General features: G+C 34.5%; 1 protein-coding gene across 2 annotated transcripts in view; it reads right to left on the reverse strand.

The window, feature by feature from the left end:
• Positions 1 to 25,720, reverse strand: part of PRMT3 (protein arginine methyltransferase 3) — a 133,641-nt gene that overhangs the window by 83,325 nt on the left and 24,596 nt on the right. For both annotated transcript variants that reach the window (XM_027072993.2, XM_053203381.1), the window contains exons 9-10: positions 21,832 to 21,953; positions 2,125 to 2,224 (exon numbers count right to left, since the gene is read on the reverse strand). In XM_027072993.2, the coding sequence (XP_026928794.1) occupies positions 2,125 to 2,224; positions 21,832 to 21,953 (222 nt within the window). The remainder of the gene's footprint in view (positions 1 to 2,124; positions 2,225 to 21,831; positions 21,954 to 25,720) is intronic.

Genomic DNA, 25,720 nt, shown 5'->3' on the forward strand with positions numbered 1-25,720 from the left:
TCCCTTTCTGAAATCTTCCATGTTTCCCAAACCCTGTGGAAGACAGCTGTCCCTGAAGCCTAGAAACTGTGGCCTGCAGCGTTAGCCCTCATTCAGTACAGAAGCAAGCAAGAGAAGAGTGTAAAATGCATCTGAGGGCAAACAAGTTCAAGACCAGTATACCTTTTCAATAAAATTCATATTGTAAATGTGACGATCTTATAAGTTCACTCAGTCAAGCCAATTTTTTGTTATTATGCCAACAGGCTCTAAGATTTCAACTGAATATTAATATTTCTAGATCATATTTTCAGATTTTAAAATGAAAATCCCTAGAATATCAGTATCTATAACTAAAATTCTGCTAGGTAGGGCAAGAATTATTCAAATAGTTATAGCCAGATATATAAAAAATGTTCAACTGAGGGGACAAGAATTTTAGTAAAGTCTATCTTTTAGTTTGTTTATAGCCTAATTTAGAATAATTTAAGAGATGCATTTTCTAAGAAAAGTAAAACGGTCCTTGGAAAAATAAGGATGTCAGCCAACATTTAGTATACAGTATTTTAAATTATTGCTGTGTAACTGTTTCTAATGTGCTTTCTCCAAAGAACCTTTTTGTTATCCTTAAGGAGATGCTGGGTTTTTATTTATTTTTTAAAATATTTTTGTATTCTATACCTTGAGATTTAATTTATTTGAGAGAGAGAAAGAAAGAGAGAGAGAAAGCAAGCACGAGTGGGGAAGGGGCAGAGGGAGAGGATCTTAAGTAGGCTCCACATTCAGTGCAGAGCAGAGCACCTTCAAGGGCTTGATCAAGATATGAGCAGAAATCAAGAGTTGGACACTTAACCCACTGAGCCATCCAAGCCCTAGCACACCTTGGATTTTTAATTACATGAACTAAATCCATACCTTTTTATTCAATTCATTAAAAAAAATCAGTGTTGATACAAATTCTTTACTATAAGACACTATGATTAAGAATTATTAAAAGCCGGGGCGTCTAGGTGGCTCAGTGGGTTAAGTGTCCAACTTTGGCTCAGGTCATGATCTCACGATTCGTGAGTTCGAGCCCTGTGTCGAGCCCAGCTCGGTGCTGACAACTTGGAGCCTGAAGACCGCTTCCAGATTCTGTGTCTCCCTCTCTCTCTGCCCCTCCTCTGCTCATGCTCTGTCTCTGTCTCTCAAAAATAAATAAATGTTAAAAAAAAAAAAAAGAATTATTAAAAGCCAATGCTAGGATAAAAAAATTAATATACTTTTTCATGTACAAAAGAGTAACTACCAACAACAGTGACCATCACTGACTCGAGTGAAATTTACTAATACATTAAATCTGCACATTTCAAAAGCTCCCTGAAATTCCTGCTAAAATATTGCTATAATTGTTACTGTTTATTCAAAATTTATACATAATTATAAATCAGAATGAATTCTTTTCAAAATTTTTAGATAAATTGATTTAGTGAAAATATATGCATCATATAATTTTTAAGTCTTAAAACCTCTCCAAATGGTTAGGAAATCTTTATCTATAAATACTAACTTGTCTTCATCAAATTGGCATATCAACAAGTCAAATCATCTGTTAAATACCATTAGTTTCACTTTATATACCTTTAAAAATAAACATTCTGTGCTTAACTTACAATTTCAAAAGCAAATTCTAAAGCTATATGACGTATCTTGATATTATTATCTTAATAATGCTAGTAAGTTCTATTTTTTGTGATAAAGAACACTGATTACATGACCAGACATAAGAAAGCACATTCAGTATGACAGCAATAGTGGCAACATCCTGTTAATTTTGACGAAACAGCACGAGTAAGTTATTACTAGTCCTCAGAGGCTTTTTAGCAAACATATCACGTCTTTACAAATTTAGAAAGTAGAAAAACAATAATTCTTTATAATGATTTTACAAGTAAAGAAGCTAATTTTCTCTTTTTAAAAAGATTATGAATGGTCAGTAAACAAGTGCCGTATCAGAATAAACTACCATAAAAAGATTGTAGCTGTTTTTAAAATAATCCCACCACTCTGCCAGTTGTCAAACAGAATTTAATGCAGAAAAACTACTTCCTCCCTGTTTTCTTTTTTTTAAAACCAATAAAAGTAGTTTTTTCTGCAAACACTTACCATCCACTCAGATATAATAACATCCACTTTTTCTACAGGAAGGCAAACTTCTTCAATCTTTCCTTTAATTAGTATAACAGTATCTTCAAGTTTATTTAGTCTGAAAATTATCACAATGAATTAAATTAGTACATTAAACAGATTCAGAAAACTAGTCAAATTACATAATTTCTTGGCAACTATTCGTATTCAAACTTTGTTTCATATTCAAAGTTTGGTTATTCCCTGGGCATTAGAATTACTTTTGATCACTACATGAATGTCCAAGAATGTTTCTCATTAATATGGCAATACTCTGAACAAATATTTAAAACTATAGCCTGAAAGGAAATTTGAATTTTATCAAGAAGACATGTCAATAAAATTACTGTGTTTTTTTTAAGGGAGGGGAGGAGAGAGACGTATAAACCAGACGACAAAAGTATATTTTAAAGGCAAGTAGTGTGTCACAGTGGAGAAAGAACTAGGAGCCAAAAGCTCTTTCTCTGAACTCCAGATCCTCTAGTAATTGTCAGCTAAGTGGTCTTCACCAATTTTAGTATATGTGCTGCCGAAGCAAGCACTAAGCGATCTTCACCAAATTATATCATAATCTCCCTAAGCCTGTGTGCTCATGTGTAAAAGAGGATGATACTTGCTCTACTTCATAGCCTATTATGAGAATCAAGGATTTGTGAAAGCAGCACATACATCCTCAGCACATATTTTCTCAAAATATGTGCTGCATAAAACCTGAATATCTACTACAATCTTAAATTATTTAACCTTGTCGAGTGATATTCATTAGGTATTTTTATATGCTCAATCTAAGACTAGCATATATTTTTCATCCTCCTTTTGCAATTTGAAATAAACAACAGAGTTAAGGAGATTATTTTAAAAAGCTAAAAGCAAACTACAAAGTTGTTATCTAGTTAAATAAATAAGCTCTCAATCCTCAGAGGATGTACATCTCAACTACAAAGGATTTTTTTCTGCTAACAAAGGATAGGGTCTTTCCTCAAACTCATTGACATATTTACATAAAATTAAATGCATTCATTTTAAGGGTAAATTTTGTTGAATTTTAAAACATAGATACTTGAACAATCACTATCATCAATATATAGAACATTTCTATCTCCTCAAAAATATTCATTAGCACCCCCTTCCCAGAAAATCATCCTGAAGAAGCAACCACTGATTTTCTTTCTTTCACTACATATTAGATTTGTGTTTTGTAGAGTCTCATATAAATGGAATCATAGCAAATGTACCTTTCTATGTCTGGTTTCTTTCAATAAACATACTTCTTAGATTCATGCATACTTTTGTGTATATCAGTAGTTCATTCTTTATTGTTGCTAAGTAGTATTCCACTGCATGGATAAAACAATTTTATTTATCCACACGTGGATGGAACTCTGGATTATTTCCAGCTTTGGGCTATAATGAATAATGCTACCATAAACATTGTGTACAAGTAAAATTGTTCCGTCAAATGAAAGTGTCTATGTAGCTTTTAAAGAAACTGTCAATCTGTTTTACAAAGTACATATAAATTTTTAAATTCCACCAGCAATATATATGTACATTCTTACTGTGTCACATCCTTGTCAGCACTTAGTATTATTAAGCTTTTAGATTTTATCTGTGTGATGAGATCTCATGGTTACCAACTGCATTTTTCTAATGACCAAGCATTTTTTTCATGTGCTTATTGGCCATATTCCCACATCACCTGTTGTTCCAATTTTTTGCCCATTTAAAAAATTGGATCTGCTGTATTCTTATTATTGCATTTTAAGAGTTCTTGACATATTCTAGATAAAAACTCTGTGAGATATATTCATAGTGAATAATTTCTAACATACTGTGGCTTTTTCATTTTTTAAAAAAATTTTATGTTTTATTTTTGAGAGAGAGAGAGTGCGTGTGAGCGGGGGAGGGGCAGAGAGCGAGAGAGGAGTCACAGGATCCGAAACAGGCTCCAGGCTCTGTGCTGTTAGCACAGAGCCCAATGGAGGCTCAAACTCATGAACTGGGAGATCATGACCTGAACCGAAGTTGGCGCTTAACTGACTGAGCCACCCAGACGCCCCAGGCTTTTTCATTTTTTAATGGCATATTTTGAAGAGCTTGTTTTTGATTTTGATGATGACCAATTAACCATTTTTTTTTCTTTTGTGGTTCATTTTTGCCTTCACCAAATCTTTTCACCTGTATTTTCTTTTAACATTTTTGTTTCCGTTTGAGTTAATTTTTCCATATGCTATCATTTTCATTTTTTCCCCATATCAATACCTATTGATATGGTGTTGGAAATCTCTCACAAGGGATAGTTTCAACTTTCTTGAAGAAAAAGTATCACTAACCCATAGGATTATTTTGGTATCCTTGTCAAAAATCAATTAACCATATATGTGTAAGTTTATTTCTGGACTTCCAATTCCGCCCCACCATTTAGATAAGCATCCTTATGCCAATAGAACACTTTCTTGATTACTATAGCTTTTCATTAAGTAATAAAATCTGACAGTGTACATCTTTCAACTTTATTCTTCCTTAAGAAAATTCTTTTGGCTATTCTGGGTCATTTGCGCTTCTATATAAATTTTAGCATCAGCTCTTGGTAATGTAATGTACTTTTCAGTGTTGATATCTTAGACATACTTTGTTAAATTTATCCCTACATGTTTGATGATTTTGGTTGTATTCTAAACAGTGTATATTTTTTAGTTTCAATTTCTAGTTGTTTGTGGCTACTAATAAAGAGAAGTATAATTAATTTTCATGTTTTGACCTTAAATCCCATGACTGTGATAAAGGTTTTAGTTTTAGCAGTTTTAATGGCTATTTTATAGATATCTTTAAAAAAAAATATTTTACTCATTTCTTTTTATAGTTAACACAGTATTATATTAGTTTCAGGTGTGAAATATAGTGATTTATTTTCTAGATTTCTTAGGACTTTACATGTACATGATCATGTCATCTGGAAGTAATGACAGTTTTACTTCCTTCACATCTTTTATTTCCCTTTCTTGGTTTATCGCACTTATTAGATTCCCTAAGACAACAGTGAATAGAAGTGGTGGGAGTGGACATCCCTTGTTTTGCTTCCAATTATAGGGGGAAAACATTCATTAAGTATTATTAAATATGACACTACTTATCTTTACCAGGTGAGAAAGCTCCCTTCTTTCCTAGTTTGCTGAGTTTTCCTTATGAATGATTTTCAAATTCTGACAAATAGTTTTTCTGCATCTATTAAGATGATTCTATAGTTTTCTTTTCTTTTCTGTTAATATGATAAATTATACTAATTTTCAAATATTATGCCTATCTTGCCTTTCTAGGATTAACTTCACTTGGTCATAGCTTATTATCCTATTTATATATTACTAGATTCCATTTGCTAATTTTTTTATTTAAAATATTTCCACCTCCTAGACTTACCACGGTGATTATTTTGTAATGTATATAAATGTCTAATGTGATTATTTTATAATGTATATAAATCACTAAGTTGTCCACCTGAAACTAATGTAATATTGTATATTAGCTTTTTCAATTAAAAAATGTTTCCATCTATGTTCATACTGTCTGTGGTTTACTTTTCTTGGAAACTCTGTTCAGCTTTAGTATCACTGTGATGCCAGCCTTATAAAATATGTTGCAAAAGATTCTGTCCACTTCTAACAGTTTAGTATTACTTCTTCATTAAATGTTATGTTTGTTATTTGAGACTGGAGTTTAATTTGTGGGAAGGATTAGAACTACCAACTCATTTTCTTTACTAGATCTAGAGATATTCAGAATTTCTAGTTTTTCTTTAATCAATTTTGATAACTTTCATTTTTCAGACAATTTCTCCATTTTAAACTGTCACATTTATTGGCATAAAGGTGTTCACAATATTCCTCTATTATTCTTTTTATCTATAGGATCTGTAGAGATTTCCCCTTCAATCCTAATATTGGTAATTTGTATCTTCCCTTTTGTTAATTCTAGTTAAAAGTTTATCAATTCTTTTTTAAATTAACTTTATATTCATTAATTTTCTCTATTGTTTTGTACTGCACTGATTTCTGTTCTTTACCTTTTTTCTCAGGTACATTTAACTTTTCTTTTTCTCTACCGTATCTTTTCAAAAATTTTAAAAGTTTTTTTTTTATTTTAGAGAGAGAGAGACAGGGAGAGCACAAGAGTGTGCATGAGCAGGGGAGAAAGGCAGAGGAAGAGAAAATCTTAAGCAGACTCCATGCTCAGTGCAGACCCTGACACAGGGCTTGATCCCATAATCCTGGGATCATGACCTACGCTGAAATCAAGAGTAAGACACTCAACCGAGCCACCCAGGTGCTCCTCTACCATATCTTAAGATGGAAGCTTGGGTCATGGATTTTATTTATTTATATATTTTTAACGTTTATTATTTTTGAGAGAGAGAGAGAGAAGCAGGGAAGCGACAGAGAAAGAGGGAGACACAGAATCGGGAGCAGGTTCCAGGCTCTGAGCGGTCAGCACAGAGCCCCACGTGGGGCTCGAACTCACAGACCACTAGATCATGACCTGACCTTAAGTCGGCCAGTTAACAAACAGAGCCACCCAAGCAATGGGTCATGGATTTTAAATGTTTGTTTGTTTGTTTCCCAACATAAGCATTTAAAACCATAAGAGACTCTTAAAAACTGAGAATAAACTGAGGGTTGATGGGGGGGTGGGAGGGAGAGGAAAGTCAGTGATGGGCACTGAGGAGGGCACCTGTTGGGATGAGCACTGGGTGTTGCATGGAAACCAATTTGATAGTAAATTTCATATTAAAAAAAAAACTTTAGATTTCCTTCTGAGTATGGCATTAGCTGTTTACCACAAATTTTGATACACTGTGCTTTTAGTTCAGTTCAAAATATTTTCTAAAATCTTTCCCTTGTTATTTCTTCTTTCAACCATGGGTTACTCAGAAGTATGTTATTTGCTGAATATTTTGGAATATACCAGATATCTTTGTTATGGATTTATAATTTAATTTCAGTAAGCTCAGAAGCTCTGTCTGTAAGGTTTAAATATTTTTCAACTTACTGAGACTTCTTTTATTGTCCTACAAGTAATCTATCTTGATGAATATTCTATGTACACTTAAAAAGTGCTATTTTTGGATAAAGTGTTATATAAATGTCAATTAGGTCTTCCATACTGCTATTAATTTTGTATCTAACTTGTTTTACCAATTATTGACAGAAAAGTATTGATATCTCCTAGCATGATTATAAACTTGTCTATTTCCCCTTTAATTTCTGTTTTTGCTCCCTGTATTCTAAAGACTTTATTAGATGATTATAGGTTTAGTATTATTATATATTCTTGATTATTTGATTCCTTTATAATTATGAAATATCCTTCTTTATTCCTGATAATGTTTCCTTTGTATGATATTTATATATTCACTTCAACTTTTTAAATGATTTTGTGTTTTCGTAACATATCTTTCTCCATTCTTTTACTTTCAGCCTATGGTATTTTTATATTTAGACTGGATTTTTTTGAAGACAAAAAACAGATGGGTCTTACTTTTTATCTGGTCTAATGATCTCTTTTAACTGGATTTTTAGAACAAGGATTGGAAAATTATGGCCTTTTTCCCTAGCCTATGACCATTTTTGTGTAGTCTGCGGGCTTAAGCACTGTAAAGAAAGAGGAAGCATCAGCAGCACAAGTGACAAAGACCACAGATGTCCCACAAAGTTTAAAATATTTACTATTTGGCCATTTACAGAAAAAGCAAGCCAACACTTGCTTTAGAACACTACAGAGGGGCGCCTGGGTGGCTCAGTTCAGTTAAGTGTCTGACTCTTGATTTCGGCTTGGGTCATGATTTCGTGGTCTCATGAGTTTGAGCCCCACATAGGCTCTGCACTGACAGCATGGAGCCTGCTTGAGATTCTCCCTTTTTCACTCCCCCTCCCCCACTGGCTCTCTCCCTCCCTCTCTCAAAATAAATAAACTTCAAGGAAAAAAAACCACTACAGAAGCATAGCTGGACAAAGAATAATGAGAACATGTAGAATAGAATTAAATGAGGTTGCAGAAAGAGAAGAAATAAAAGGAACAGAAAAATATTTGAAGAGATAAAGTATGAGAATTTTCCAGAACTGATAAAAAGAATTAAGCCACAGGCAAATGCAAAGGATCTCCAAAAGACTATTTTTTTTAGATCCATATATTACATAATGTACAACTCCAAAAAATCAAACAAAGAAAAAACCTTCAACAAAGACAGATTACCTCCAATAAAATAACAATTACTGTGACAGGTGACTTCTTAATAACAAAAGCAGACGCCAGAAGGCAATGAAATGATATTACCAATGAATTAGAGCAAAGGTGGGCAAACTTTTTATTAAACTGCCAAATAATAAATATTTTAGACTTTCAGACCATATGGTTTCTGCTGCAACTATTCAAATGCTATTGCTGGATGAGAACAGCCATAGACAATATGTAAACAAAAGGGTATGGCTGTGTCCTAACTTTATTTACAAAACAAATGGCTGGTCCATGGCTAAAGTTTATTGACTTCCATATTAGCGCATTATCACCACCAACCTAAGGTCTCCATGCAGAGAAAAACACCTCCAAGACAGAGCAAAATACATTTTCGAATGAACTAACATCATTGTTGTTTGGCTATGGGCATAAATGCACAATGAAAAAAATGTTAAAGAATTAGTTCAGGAAGAAGGAAAATGATCCAAGATAGTGAAATATGAAGGAATAAGAAAAGAGGACGGACATATATGGGTGAGTGAATACAAAGGATCAGACTGTGAAATCTAACTCACATGAACCCACAGATTTTATCCAAGGTCAAGCTTTACAAACAATTTTAAAAATAAGGGCAATTAAATGGTCCAGAGTAATCAGGGAGAAGTCTGGGACATTAAAGATAAAGGCAGCTGCTTAGGTCTTTCCTTCTCTATGTCAGGCATGTACTCTACTCTGTCACCCAGAGTAGACATGGTCTTTAAGTAAGAGGCTGCTCTCCATGTACCAGATCGCTCCCTACTTGTGAATCACTTGATTGCTAATATCTTTGAAATTATTAATGAAGCTTAATACTGGGTAACATCCCTGGGTAATCAGGTTTGTGGGAGTCTGACTGGAAAATCTGTTAGCTCAGGGTGATGTTATTAGGAGGACTCTCATACAGATCCATGAATCACAAAGGCTTAGGGTACTTTTCAAAGCCAGAAAAAGGAGGAGACTAAAAAAAAAAAAAAAAAAAAACACAAAAAAATCAGGAGGATATAGTCCTGGGATGGTTACCTAGACATCTTTGGTCTGAAATGGGAAAACTTAAGACTCTGACAAACTGGCCACTAGCCTGACAGGGATCAGTAGGCAGAGGGGAAGATAGTGAAAACTTCTATTGTCTAGCTGTTACTAGCATGTTTGATAAATGCCAACCCTTTTAGAGAGGAGATAATGGCAAGAGAAAAAATATAAGAACAGTTTTTCCTCTCATTGGAAGGCCTTCTTGTGCTTATATGGCTACTCTGGGGAGATGAAGTATCCACTAAGAAAGTAATGAACTTAAGGCTATAGGTTATCCCAAAGATACTATAGGTAGGTGGAGGTCAAGGTCAGAGAACGCCTGAGTGCTGAGAGTATTCTGTGAAAGAAATAGCGTATTTCTTGTCTGGTATTTCACAAACACATACCAGAAAAGCCTGGTGAATCATTATTGGCATGGACAATCAGAAGGATGCATCACTTATTTTACATACAACAGAGTATAATTACTTGGGTTGATGATAGATCTATCCCTATGTGGCAACAAACAGGTGCTACAACAGGCAACAAATAAACTGGGTGAAAACTGGTCTACAGCTGTGCTTACCTCCAAGAAGGTAACTGCTCTGCCCTCTTCCCAATGCACAGATAGTCCTCTAGAGCAGAAGGAATACTGTGAGTGCAAATAAACTTAGACTGGCTTTGCAAAAACAATATAATTGAATGCTATTAACAGAGATGATGATAGATGTGGGACTCAGTGACTCTTCATTCTTGACCATTTTATGTAACCTTGATACGTAATCAAGAGGGAGTATCTGATTACCTTATTTAATTACCAAGAATGGGACTGCCTGATGTTCTTGACATACAAAAGAAAGGGAGCATCAGTAAGAGAAAAAAAAGATGGAAGAAACAAACACCAGCTCATTGAGAAAAGTAGTTTCAATGGCTTTTGAAAAACAGTGGAGGAATTAGATGAGGTCTTTATTGAGGAGTTATTAACAAACTTTGTAGAGGATGGTTCAAATCATGGTAGGGTTGTTAGGGTCTTTACAGGCTTATTCTTAGCAGAAATTATTCCAGAAAATGTTATAATGTTACAGATACAGAATGTTACAGAAATGTAAGGCAATGAGATAGTGACCAAGGTCAGAAGGTAGACTGGGGAAGAAGTTAAAACAGCTGACTCATGACTCATGCACAGTGTTTACTGGGGGATATTCATCCCCTGGGTGAATTTTCCATTAAAAGTGACTTAATGTCCTTGCATTGTCTGGGAGGCTAGAAATATTAACAATATACTTTGATATATTTTAATTTTTAATGTCTATTTTATGTTCCTTATAGAAATAAAATTGATTTTTATGTATTAATTGTGTATTCAGCACCTTGATAATTTTATTATTGGAATTATTTATAGTTTATTTCTGAAGTTCACATTTGCAAACATATTGTTAATGAGTAAGGATTGTTTTCTTTCTTCATTTCCAATTCTTATAGCTTTCTTTTTATTGCCTTGCTGTACTGGGATCTTCTTTACAGTATTAAATTGAAGAGGTGATGGCAGTTATCTCTGGCCTGTTCCTGAACTTAAAGCAAATGCTTTCAAAGCTTCATCAAGATATTGGCTGTAGATTTCTTTTTGTTTGTCTGTGTGTTTTGAGATACTATATATCATGTTAGAACATTGATTTTTAGCTCTAGTTTCCTAAGAATTTTAATACATTGATGTACTGAGTGGACATGGAATCTTATCAAACCTTTTTTTCTGCATCTGTTGAGATGATCTCAATAGATTGTTCTGGTTGATTTTCTTGTACTTAACCAACCTTGTATTCCTGGGATAAACTTTACCTTCCAATATATTGCTCAATTAGTTTTCTAACATTTTGATGAAGATTTTTGCATAAATGTTCACGAATGAGTAACCTGTAATTTTCTGTTCTATTGCCTCAGTAGAATTTTGGTATAAAGGTTATACTGCCCTCATATATGGATGCTTGATTCCTGACAAAGATGAATGACACTGCAAAGTGGAAAGGAAAGAACAGTCTCTGTCATAAGCAAGACTGGAACAACCAAGTCATATGAAAAGGTTATAAAAAAAAGGAATAAACTGGATCCCTACTTCATGCCATATACTAAAACAATGCCCAATACGATGCCTAAATGCAAAAAAACCCACAACTATAAAGCATTTACAACAGAATATAAAAGAATTATCTCCACTTGATCTTAGCCAAAAGGCCGAGAAGCGAATAAAAGAATATCTCAATAAGGTTTTGAACCCAACTCACAAATAGTGGCCTTAAACAAGAATGTTGCTACGTGAAAACTGAGAACATCAGTACCTCAAGACACTATGAAAGAGTAAAAAGCCAAGCAAGAAAGAAAGAAGACATTTGCATTACATAAAACCTATAAATAAATAAAACTTTTGACTATATAAAGATCGCCTACAGATAAATTAGAAAAAGATTCAACTTAACAAAAATATGATAAAGATATAAACAGGTTATTTCACAGAAAAGGAAACTCCAAGGGCCAATATTCACATAAAAAGGTGCTCAGCCTCATTAATAATCACAGAAATGCAAATTTAAATTGCAATGAGGTGCTATAAGACCACCTGGAAAAATTTTTTTAAGGATAAGACAATGCCAACCAGAACTGTTATGTACAAAAAGTTCGTAACAGAATTGTTCATAATAGATTGGAAAACCCAAAATATGTCCATCAAGAACAGATCAGATAAATTGTGATATATTCATTAGTGGCTTTCTTTACAATAATAAACATGAATGAACTACAGTTAGACATAACATGAATGAACACTAAAAATAATGTTGAGCAAAACAAGCTAGACAAAAAGAATGCCTGACATATCATTTCATTTATTTAAAAATCAAAGTTTAGTAAACTAAACTATCTTAAATGGATGGCCATATAAGTGGCTAAAGTGTAAAGCAAACAAAGTGATTAACCATCAAAGTCAGGACAGGAGTAACCTTAATCAGGATGGGCAGCATCTGACTAAAAAAGGGCAATACAGGTGGGTGGGATTCGAAAGTGAGGTAATATTCTATTTCTTATTATTTTGTGCATACTTATGTATATTATAACATTACTTATGGTTTATGAACTTTTAATATGTATGTTATATTTCACACAAAAGTAAAGGATGCTTACATCATATTTAGGTTTTATCAAAGAAATAATAAAATTCTTCTTGATAGAACTGCTGTAGTTGCTTACTATTTACTGAAATATTTATTAAGGCTCTAAGAATTACAAACACTTCAAAGGAAACAAAAAGTGAGCTTCTTAAAAGAGCAAAATGTTCCCATTGCCTAGAAATACCTTCGGAATGCTAACGCTGCTAACGCTGAAACAAGATGTGTTTTGTAAGAGGCCATCTGCTCAGGCTGTTTATTGTCTGCTACAAGTCATAATCCTACTTGCATCAGTAATTACTTGTTCAAATATAAATATAACAGGAAAGATTAAGATTTCAGGCAATACACACACACAAAAAGACAAAGGCCATAATTCCCAGTAATTCTGTATTAAACAGCTCAACACAGATATCATTCACACAGATAACCTCTTTCATGGGACTGTTCATCTTAATCACCACCTGATTTCCCATTCATGAAAAAAACTATACATTTTACTTACTTTTTCTCAAGTGGCTACTCACTAAACCTTTCTTCAGCAAAAAAGCATTCCAATGAATTCTATCTCTAGAATTACTTGCTCAAAAACTAGCATAGCTTTAATCTACAGAAATATAACATTGTAATAAAAAGGGTATTTTAAGTATGTCTCTTAACTAATCCAATAAGCACTGAAATCATCTATTTTTCTGAGTGAAAATTTTGTTAGGAAATAAGACAGGAAAGTATAGGAAATAAGACAGGAATAAGACAGGAAAGTATAGTCTTTTCAGCTTTTTCTAGCTGAAAAGTAGCAATTTAACTTTTATTTCATGATATAGGAACATGAGCAAGATTAATTCTTAGACTGAGCATACAGAGATCAAAGACACAGTCGATACACTTAGGAACATGGTCTAAGGGAGACAGAACAGTAAACAGCATAGGGTACCACAGTAGCTTATATAAAAAGCCCTTAAGTGAGAGACATTTGAGTTTAACTAGGAAAAGACAGAGCACCCATGAAGACGTATATGGGTATGGGGATAAGGAAGTGCATACATCTTTGTGTGCACAAACTGCCTCTGTGTGTGTGTGTGTGTGTGTGTGTGTGTGTGTGTGTGTGTGAGAATGGAAGAGAAATGGCAAATTTGAAGAGCTATAAATAGTTCACAGTATGATTAGAGCAACAAAAGGTATATAGTGACAGGCTTGGGAGATAAAGGTGATATTAAAGAGTCTCGATTTTATTCCAAGACAATAAAGAGTCATTTCAGGATTTTTAAAATGGGAAACATAGGATCAAATGTGTAATGTACTTCTGCAAATGTGACTCAAAGACCTGGTCTAGGTCCAAAGAAGAGCATGGTCTAGTAGAGAAATGGACATGTAAGCAGAATAAAGTATGGTAGTTCATGCAATGAATATCTAGTCAAATAAGTGGCATTTAAAGTTTGTGACAAAATAATTATAAAGTTCCTCTAGAAGAATACATAAGTACTAGAGAAGGGCAGGGAGGGAATACCCTCATATAAAAATACACACGGTATATTACTTTGCTTTCATTTCACTATGACATCCAAGGGCAAATACTTCTCTTTAGTTCCCAAAGCAAACTGACAATAAATTAATATAAAATACAATAAAAAAATTATAAATGCATAAGGATTTTAGAAGGTGATATCAAAAGCAAAGATTCTGATAATTTCATGGGAGAAAAGGGGGGATTAAATTACATTGGTAAAACTGATGGATCCAGTGCTCAGTGCACCTATCAGAGAAAATTAGAGTGGAGGTAGAAGCCATTCTTCACAACACAAACCCCTCGAGTCAAGAGGTATACAAAGTGGAAGTAACAAGAGCCTGAAAAATCAATGGAAGAAAGGGAGCTTCCCCTCCAATCCCATCAGAGACAAAACATATACCAGTTACCTTTATTAAAAAAACCTAATTCTCCATTCATAAATGCAAATAAAAAAACAAGGATTCTCAAACATATGAGACAAAGGGCAGATTAAGTACATCTCATGAAAAACAAACACTACGAGGTTGATCATTTCAAATGCAAGGCCCAGACACAAAGCCAAAATAAAGCTACTCAATGAATTCCATCCGTCCCGAATGTACCATTTGTGATTACAGATGTGCAGCTGTGGAATTACTAACATTGAGAACATTTATTGTTTAAAACGAGAAATAACTCAACTTCTAATACAATGAAAAAAAAAAGATGAAAAGAATCATCTGGATTCAAGCAGAGACAATGGGTTTTCAGGTTTGATGATGATTTACCTGGCTTTCATGTTCAATGTTCTGGGTCTTAAAAGTTCATGGATTTATGAATTCATTCATTAAATAAGTATTTAAATTGAATACCTATTATGTGTCATGTTACACTTCCAGGTGGTTGGGACACATCAATGAACAAAACAGAGAAAAATTCCTGTCTAACCTTGAGGAGCTGATACTCTGGTAAGCTTCCATTTCTATGTATTTCATCTCCTGTGACCTAAGGCTTTAAAAAGCCTTACCAAAATATCGATAGTGATCTCTCATACTAGGATCACAGGTAATCTTAGTTTCTTTTTTATCCTCTCTTATGTGTTCCCAACACAAAATACATCCTTCCCCCACTGCCCCTTTCCTTTTTACTTAAAGGGGAGGAGAATTGAGCAGGGAAATCAGTCTGGCTGTCCTGGAGACAATGGATGACAGCTGCTGGGAGGCAAAGAGGAAGTACAAATAACCAAGCCAGTTACATGCAGCTGTATTAATTTAGGTGAGAAAAGTAAAAATGTGAATTAAGACAGATTTAAGAACCTCAATGGCAGACAAGGGACGGATCAAGACACACTGGGGATTCTTAATCAACAGGACTCTTCCCAATAGGTATGTTGGTAAAAAAGAAACAAAGGTCAAGTATGAATCCTAGGTTTACAATTTTTACGTGTGAGAAAAGAGTCAATGCAGGTCTATTCCCTTAGTTCTTACTTATCTCTGTAACCATAGCAGTAATTCTTGGCCAAACTCTAACAAAACAACTGAACATTCACATAGTTACTGGGTAATGATACTATTCTATATGCGCAAAGCCACGGACCAAGCTAAACAAGGATGACAGCATGTTTAAAACAAACATGAATGTTCCTGATGGGCACCTGGTGTCTGACATGCATGTACACCATGGCGGGTCACATAGCAGGTGCTCGTATGATCAGCTCTTTTTGAGAACTACGGGCTGTAAGACTCAAGCAAAATTCCTTGGGTAGAGACATCTCACATGTGTCTTTGAGTTTTGCATCCAGGGAGAAAAGTACATTTTGTGTGACTCTTGCAAAGAAAGGATTACCTGGGAGCCTGTACATGACTTACAACTGATAGATATCTTTTTCTTGCTGTCCCTGGACTGTGGCTTTTGCTGTAACAAATCTTAGCTGTGGATACAACTTTATATTAAGCTTTGTTCTTCCAGTGAACCACTGAACTAGCGGGTAGTTGTGAGATCCCAAGCCAGGAGCACTGAGTGGACAGGAAATGAAGGGTTTAGTGGGGTGGGAGAAGAAATGAATTTAGTTTCCTTGTAAAGTGTCTTGATCACGTTCACTACCTTTAGTAGAATTCTGGTTTTTTTTTTAGCAGCAAATGTTTTTCACCATTTCAGCCTCATCAGCAGCTCAAAGTTCTCTTCAGCTTTAACTTACTCTTCTATGTTATTTCCATCAAATTTAGAAACAAAATATGAAGGAACATCCCTTACTTCAAGAATTTTTCCTGGTACATTTTGTGATCTTGTTCCAAATCTGACATAGTGGGGTCATCACTATCTTCAAAATCATTATGTTAAATTTGTTCTTCTCAAAGACCTGTACTAAGCATCTACTATGATTCAGACATTTTGCTAGGTGTTAGGGATAAAAAGATTGAGAAGATATAGCTCCCATCCTAGAATCTAGAGGACACTTACATAAACATGACAACAGATCAATTATTCTCTAGGCTTTTCTTAATGTTTCATTTCTAACAGTATTCTAGATACAGGCAATATAAAAGATTGCATCTTTAATGTCACAGTGAGATTGAAAGTATTGCACTGCAGCTGTACGATGGATCAGCCTTCTCATGAAAGCTCCTCTGCAATAACATTCAGCATCTGAATAATGAGCTATTCCATGGCTGAGGCAATGAGAAGCCGAAGGCAGCCAGAGTAATGGTAAAAGTATTACCAGAAGCTACCCCTGCTTCCTGAGGGCGAACACAGCATACGACTGTCTGCCACTGAATAGCTTTCCTATCCTTAGGTAAGTTTGTTTCTAAAATGATCATTCACTGCAGAGTTTCAAGTATGACAGTACAGATAAGAAACAATTTCTCATTCCCTCCATGTATCACTTTGAGTTCTATTTGCCCCTGTAATGTAACAGCTCTGAAAACCTATATTTGATTTTATTCAAGTCTGCAACCTCAAAACTGCAAGCCTAACCTTAAGCCCTAATATATACATATATCTATATATTACATATAAGCCCTAATATGTATGTCAGTTTACATTAAAATCAATATTTACTCCATTCTAAACTCATTTCTTTAAAACATGAGGTCTCTCTTTTAAATTAAAAAAAAAGAGAGATACAAATTATTTTATCATTTTGAACACAATTCAAGGACTGTAAACTAAGTATATTTAAAAGTAAGGAAAAATGCATTTACAAGTGTCTCTCTGACTCTTAAAAACTGAGAGCAAACTGAGGGTTGATGGGGGTGGGAGGGAGGGGGGGTGGGTGATGGGTATTGAGGACGGCACCTTTTGGGATGAGCACTGGGTGTTGTATGGAAACCAATTTGACAATAAATTTCATATATTGGAAAAATAAATAAATAAATAAAGTGTCTCTCTTTTAGAATTTAAAGTACTTTTTTATAGATGTAAGCTTACAGAGTTTTACAGAAATTCTGCTGTGTACACATTTCTGACAAAGAAGCCTCAGAAGAGCCAAAGACAACTCACAGCCTGCTAACTGGAAGAGCTGTTTTCACTGACTGATGATAGTTCCAGAAAGCCTCAATATACAACACAGACAAATATAAGAGAAGTTGAGAGTAGATTTCAAGGAAAGAGAGTCAGTGCAGAAAAGAAACTGGCCAAATCTGGAAGTTTTATGGCACAGAAGAGTAGAGACTGTGAGCAACTGAAAAAATGTAGAAAAGAGAGCTATCATATTTTGGGGGGACAACTACAATAAATGATTATTTTTATTTATTATTATAATATTATTATTATGTTTTTAGATTCTATTTTTTCAAGCATCTCTACACCCAATGTGGGGCTCAAACCTACAACCCTGAGATCAAGGGCCACATGCTCCACTGACTGAACCAGCTAGGCACCCCAAATGATTATTTTAGAAACATAACCAACAAACATAAAATATTATTTGGGGTGCTGGTGCCAAGATAAATATACCACTATTACTACTAATTAATATGATTACAATCACTGCTAAAATTTAATAAGCAGCACATGCCAGACACTTTGCAAAGTACCATAAATGGATTCAGTCCTTATAACAGTCTTAGGAGATAGATATCACCATCAACCTCATTTTATAAATGAAGAAACCAGAGACTAAAGAAGTTAAGTACTTTTCCCATTATCAAGTAGCTAGTTAATCAAAAAGCCAAAATCAGAAATCAAGTCATGTGATTACAGATGCTGAGAGGAATATGCTATACTCCTCTTCAACTGGTAGAATAATGAGCCAGTAAATTGTGGGAATATTAACAGTAAACTGTTTCCTGCATATCCTTTTAGAGAGACATTCATGAACAGAAGAACAAAAGTTATTTCACCCAAGTATAAATTTCAAATTTTTAAATGGAAGACAAGGGAGAGATGCTTATAGACACTATGGAAGTAACTTTTTCACAATATAAAACAGGCAATGGATAATATCTCTGAAGAAATGGTATAATGTTGGCTTATCCAAAACAAAACTAATCTAAAGCAAAAAGGTTGGATTTTCACACTCTATAGATTCTTTTTTAAAATTTTTTTGACGGAGAGAGCGAGTGCACACACGAGTGGGGGAGGGGCAGAGAGGGAGAGAGAGAATCCCAAGTAGGCTCCATGCTGTCAGCACAGAGCCTGACATGGGACTCAAACTCATGAACCATGAGACATATCATGACCTGAGCTGAAATCAAGAGTGAGATGCTTAACTGACTGAGGTACCCAGGTATCCCTCAAACTCTACAGATTCTAAGTAAAGCAAACTATTGACTGCAACTAACACATGCCCTGTAAGTAGTTAAAGGGAGATACAGCACAGTAAATTGACTGTGAGAATGAAGATGGAGTCAGGCTGCCTGGGAGCTAATGCTGGCTCCACTACAAATAAGGAGAGTAACTTAATCTTTGTGCCTCAATTTCTTAATCTCTATAATAAGAATAATAATATATTGTAATTATATCTACCGCAAAAGAAATTCAATAGAGAGTACTAAATTAACGTTAGCAATTTTTATTGTTAAAATGAAGCACCTAAAATTGAGTACTAAGTTATTTTCAATAAATGCTCTTACGCAAAAGTTCCACACACAGCAGCACTAAATTTTATACACAATGAATATGAATGTAATCACTATATAGAGATATTTCTAAAAAGTCAGTAGGAATTTTATGTGAAATAAAATGAAACAAAACAAAACAAAATAAAATGAGTGTTATTACTATCCTTTTCCTTTTCTTCCATAAAGAAATTAAAATGAGAACACATCTAGTCTCACTTCATAGAAATTAAAAATGACAAGTAAATGGACATGATCTTTTATAAGATAAAGCTTCTAATAGAAATGTCTTACGAGGGTGCCTGAGTGGCTCAGTCGGGTGAACATCCAACTCTTGATTTCGGCTCAGGTCATGATTTCACAGTTGTGGGGTCAAACCCCAGGTGGGGCTCTGCACCAGGCATAGAGCCTACTTGAGATGCTCTCTCCCTTTCCCCCTCCCCCATTTGCACTTCCTCTCTCAAAAAAAAAAAAAAAAGAAAGAAATATCTTACCATAATCTTACTATCCACAATAAATGTTTGATAATTCTTCTAAAACAATATCTTCTTTAGTGTTTTTCATATTTGTATGGCAAAGCACAAGCAAGTGTAGGTACTCTTTATGGAACCTCAAAAATGATGAAGATGTCCATATGGTACCATAAGAACTAGGAAAAACTTTACCAGATTACAGAGTTGCGACACATATGCACATTCTCCAATATGAAAATCATAACCACAGAGGCGCCTGAGTGGTTCAGTGGGTTAGGCATCCAATTCTTGATTTCGGCTCAGGTCATGATCCCAGGTTTGTGGGATGGAGCCCCATGTCAGGCTCTGTGCTGACAGTGCAGAGCCTGTTTAGGATTATCCCTCTCCCTCTCCCTCTCTCTCTGCTCCACCCCTGCTCTCTCTCTCCCTCTCTCTCTCAAAATAAATAAATGAACTTAAAAAAAAAGAAAATCATAACCACAAACCTAGATCTATGAAAAATCCAAGCAAGATCAATGTAATTTTTTCATTAACATTAATTTGGCGCTTGTTAATAATAATAGTAGGTAACTTTCAAATACCTATTATGTGCCAAGCAATGTGCCAAAGAGATATTTATATGTATATCTCACTTCTAACTGGTAAGTGAGACAGTACAGATTCAAACCAATCCTGACTCAAACCTTATACTCTTAACCACAACACTATACTTCTACATTATGCAATAATATCTAAAAACTTAAACATCTTAATTATACTTAAGATGTTTACATATATTTTATGCTAACAAGGAAGAATTAACATTAATCAATTTTAAGAACAGAACATAAGTATCAATGGGAGGACCACTTAAGAACTTGGGCATTAAATGTATGCATGGTGATTAGAGTTAATAATATTGTATTTATATACTTGAAGGTTGCTAAGAGCATAGCTCTTAAATATTCTCACCACAAAAAAAAAAAAGAAAAAAAAGAAATGGTAATTATGTGATGCAATTGAAGGGTTAGCTAATGCTATGGTGATAATCATACTAATACATAAAAATATCAATGCAACACAATGTGTATCTTAAACTAATACAATGCTATGTGTCAATTATATCTCAATAAAGCTGGGGGGAAAGAGAATTACTGAGAAGCTCCTATTAGTGATTTACTCTGAAAATTACTCCTAAGTTCCAAATGTAAGGTGCTTTTAAGTACACAGCTAAAGATATCTAGTTCTACAAGCTGTAGTTCAAATAAAGGCCTTCTTACTATGACATAAGCCAGTCATAAAAATCAATCCTTGATTGATTAACCTAACTCCTCAGAAGTAGGAGATACTCTACTTATTTTAATTTTGAGGCACAAAGGTTAGTGCTATAAAAAATGATACCCCCGGGCGCCTGGGTGGCTCAGTCGGTTAAACGTCTGACTTCAGCTCAGGTCACGATCTCACGGTGCGTGAGTTCGAGCCCTGCGTCGGGCTCTGGGCTGACCGCTCAGAGCCTGGAGCCTGCTTCCGATTCTGTGTCTCCCTCTCTCTCTGCCCCTCCCCCATTCATGCTCTGTCTCTCTCTGTCTCAAAAATAAATAAACGTTAAAAAAAATTAAAAAAAAAAAAAAAAGATACCCCTTGGTCTTTAGTCTGACTGATATTTGCTAAAGGAAACATAACTGAAATATTCAGTTTTGTAGAGTCTTCTAACAATTACTACGCTTATGTCAATAATTTCTAATTTTGTATTACTATTTTGGTTTAATTTTTTTTTTTTTATTTGAGAGAGAGAGAGAAAGGAAGAGAAATCATGTGCGGGCACGAATGGGGGAGATGGGCAGAGGAAGAGAGAGAATCTTAAGCAGGCTCCACGCTAGGTGCAGAGCTCAATGGGGAGCACTATCCCATGACCCTGGGATCATGACCTGAGCCAATATCAAGAGTTGGACGCTCAACGGACCAAACCACCCAGGCACCCCTCTAATTCTGCATTATTATAATTAGCATATTTATAGCTATAACTGGAAAGACAGGAAATTATATAAAAGTAATTCCCATCAACGAGAACTGTGAAGAGATTATTCATAGTTTAAACATGTCTGGCTCAATATAACCTAAAATCCTATTATTTTGGAATGAATTTTTACTAAAAGACAAATGTCTTGAGTCTGCATTAGACAGCTATTAAAGACAAGAAGACCTGTTAATCATCATGTTTAAAAATAATCTTAAATCAAGCCTCAAAATACATCTACCTTATGATATCCATTGCCTGGTAAAGTATTTCAGATTGATCAACTCCAAGAACCTTCTTTGCCCCAGCTTTAGCTGCAAACATAGAGAGAATTCCAGTTCCACAGCCAACATCCAAAACTACCTGGTAAAATTTAAAAAAAAAAGGTATTATTGAAAAGGTCTAATATTTTAAGTTCTAATCACATATTATGATGTTTCTGGCAAGTAATTGATCACAATATTTTTTTGAAAATTTTAAAATGTATTTTATGTATTTTTGAGAGACAGAGAGACAGAGAGCAAGCAGGAGAGGGGCAGAGAGGGCCAGGGAGACAGAATCCAAAACAGGCTTCAGGCTCTGAGCTGTCAGCAAAGAGCCCAACAAGGGGCTCGAACTCGTGAACCGTGAGATCATGACCTGAGCCGAAGCTTAACTGACTGAGCCACTCAGACACTCCCACTGACCACAATATTTTAAAATTTTACTGATCAATTATGGTAGTGATTTCTATTTGAAGAAGCTGAAGATATCACTACAATGAGTTGTTTTAAATTCTTCTTCTTCTTTTTTTAAACATAAGCTCTATGCCCAGCATGGGGCTTGAACTTATGACCCCAAGATCAAGAATCCAATGCTTTACCGACTGAGCTGGCCAGGTACATACACCAAGTTGTTTGCACCCCAACTTGTTTTAAATTCCTAACAGTCTTTTTGGCCATACTGGCCATATTCTGCTACAATCAGATGCAACAATGTAAATTAAGAGATGTTTTACACAAAATAAGCAATTTCTACAGACTTAACAGGGAAGTATTCTCTATTTTTTTTTACAAACTTTTTTTTTACATTTATTTTTGAGAGACAGAGAGACAGAGCACAAGTGGGAGGGGGGCAGAGAGAGAATGAGACACAGAATCTGAAGCAGGCTCCAGGCTCTGAGCTGTCAGCACACAGCCCAATGTGGGGCTCGCTCACAAACTGTGAGGTCATGACCTGACTTGAAGTCAGTCGCTTAACCGACTGAGCTCCCCAGGTGCGCCATAATATTCTCTATTTTTAATTTCCCCATTGCATGCATGCTCTAATTTAGGCTTAGTAGTTCTAAACTGTAGCAGAAATAAATTTCTCCAAGTTTGAAAGACAAGAATTAAGTTTAGCAGGAGAGCATCATCCAATACAACTAAAAAATGCTTATAAAAGAATCCTAGATGTAGAATATTGCCATATCCCCTCCATTTCCAAAATTAAATATCCAACTCACTTAAATAATACAGGTACAATAAAAACAAACTGGCTTCTAGAATTCAGCCATTTAAGAATATAAGTTTTTAAAAATAATACTCATTATCAATGGTGAAGGTAAAAAGAATCAAAGTTTAAGATGATGTTGGGGACAGGTAAAAAGCAATTATTTCCAAATCAAGAATTGCATGCTATTTCCAATATAGTATAGTGAAACCTGCTCCATTCAAAGTAAAAAACAAAAACAAATTACTGAGGAAACATATTAAACAAAATAGTCAGAGATACAGTATTTTCTGTGAAATGACTGCAATCTGCACTGCCTTAAATCTTTCAATATCAATGGCCTAAACTCCTATGTACTTATCTCAAAAAATGAAATTGTTTCAGTATTCTCCTATAAATATTTGCTGAGCATCACTAAGTGCAATCATGATCACAGTGATGGGGTACAGCAACAAACAAGACCAAGTTTCTGTCTTAATGGAGCTACAGACAATGAATAAATAAATACAAAACAAGGTTAGCCAGTAGTGTTATAAAGAAAAATCAAGCCCCAGAATAGAAGTTAGAGCAGAGAAGAGGGGATACATACTTTAAGCATTTAAAATAGGTCTGTGAATACACCTCTGATATATGTGGGCTGAGAACTGAATGAAATAAAGGAATATGCCATGTAGAGATCTGGAGGAGTTTCTTCTAAGCAATGGAGGAAATTAACAGCAAAACATAAGATTCCAGGCAAAGCAAGAAGACCAATGTGGCTGAGCTGTGTGAGAAAAGGTTGCTCGATAGTGAGGTAAAGGTTAAGCAGAGGCCAGATCACACAGAACCTTTGGATTTTATTCTGAGTAATGGGAAGCTACTGTAAGAACAACAGAACTAGAATTAAAAATCTATCAAACTGTTCAACATTACTTTATTCTTCAGCTTGGTAATATAGGCCACATAGTTTAACATCAAAAACTGTATTTCTTATTTATCCTTCAAGAGAATTTTCGTGTAAAGATGATGTAACACATTTTTTCCGTCCCTTCTTTACATAAACAGAAGCATATTATGCCACTGCACTTGCTACACACTGCTTTTTGTATTTAGCAATGTAATGTAGGGATCTTTCCGTATCAGTTTACAGAACTTCTTTCTCTCGTATGGTTGTAAAGGATTCAGTATTATGGCTACACCATAATCTATTGATTTAGTTCTCTACTGATAGACATTTAGGTAGTTTTGAAATTTTACTATGACAATCATTACTGTAAATATAGCTTTATATCTAACCCCATTCACACATAAGTAAATCTACCAAATACATTTCTAGAAGTGAAAATACTGTGTCAAGAGAGAATATGCATATTTATAATTGTGCCAGACATGACCAAACTACCTTCCATAGGGCAGTTCTGCTCATGAGGGCCCTACCCAGCAATGTTTAAGTGTTGATATTCTTACAGGTGAGACTAGCCTATGGACCATATAATCAAACTTTTGGCTTTTTGCCAATTTTGCAAGTACAAAATTATGATACACTGGCATAGTTATAACATGCATTTCCACTATCATGAGGTTTAGCACCATTCCTTATGTTGTAGAGCCATCTGTAGTTCTTTTTATGTAAAGTGTCTACTTATATTCTTTATTTTTCCAGTGAGCTTTTTCTTATGAAATTTTGAATCAAAATTTTCTTATCAAATAACAGTTCTTTGTAAGTGAAGAAGATGACACCTCTATAATATAACCTGCAAGGTTTCTCTCAGCATATATTTTTGTGTTTCAATTCTGCTTATAGTGATTTTGGCTATGCAGAAATTCTTTACTTACAGTGAAACTCATTAATCATTTCTTTTATGGCTTCCTGCTGGATTTTGATTATAATTAGACTGACCTTCCCCATATTCTCTCCTATTTCATTCTATTTTATCCTCATACATTCTCTTCTAGTACATTTATGGTTTCATTAACATACTTTTTTTTTTAGTTTATTTAGTTTTGAGGATGGTATTAGAAGGATCTTTTTTTTTTTTTTGTACATGAATGTTCATTAACAACTTTATTTTTAAAACCCAAAAACTAAAATAAAATCTTAAATTTTCATCAACAACTGAATAGATTAAAAAATGATTATATATGTACACAAGGGCATACAATCTTTTTCTGTAAAGAGACAAATAAAACATATTATCAGTGTTCTGGGCCATATAGTCTCTACTCAGTTCTGCTGTTGTAGCATGAAAGTGACTGTAAACAATAATATAAGCAGATAGGGATGGTCAGATTTGGCCAACAACAAGCTGAAGTTGGCCAACTGAATTGCCAAGGCTGGATGTATATACAATGAACTGCTACTCAGCAATAAAAAGAAACACACTATTGATGCATGTAATAACATGGATTAATCTTAATTATGCTGAATAAAAAAGAAAACATACTATATAATTTCATTTATAAAATCCTACACTTCGTAAACCAATCTATAGTGACATAAGGTTTATCAATGGTAATTGTAGCTTGGTTAAAAAAATTACTTCGATATGGTTCCTTCAGTTCTTTCAACATATTTATAATATTTGATTTAAAGTCTTTGGTAAACCCAACATCTGGGACAGTTTTTTTAAAAATATAATTTATTGTCAAACTGGCTTACATACAACACCCAGTGTTCATCC

The sequence above is a fragment of the Acinonyx jubatus genome, chromosome D1 (assembly GCF_027475565.1).
Source record: "Acinonyx jubatus isolate Ajub_Pintada_27869175 chromosome D1, VMU_Ajub_asm_v1.0, whole genome shotgun sequence".
Taxonomy (NCBI): Eukaryota; Metazoa; Chordata; class Mammalia; order Carnivora; family Felidae; genus Acinonyx; species Acinonyx jubatus.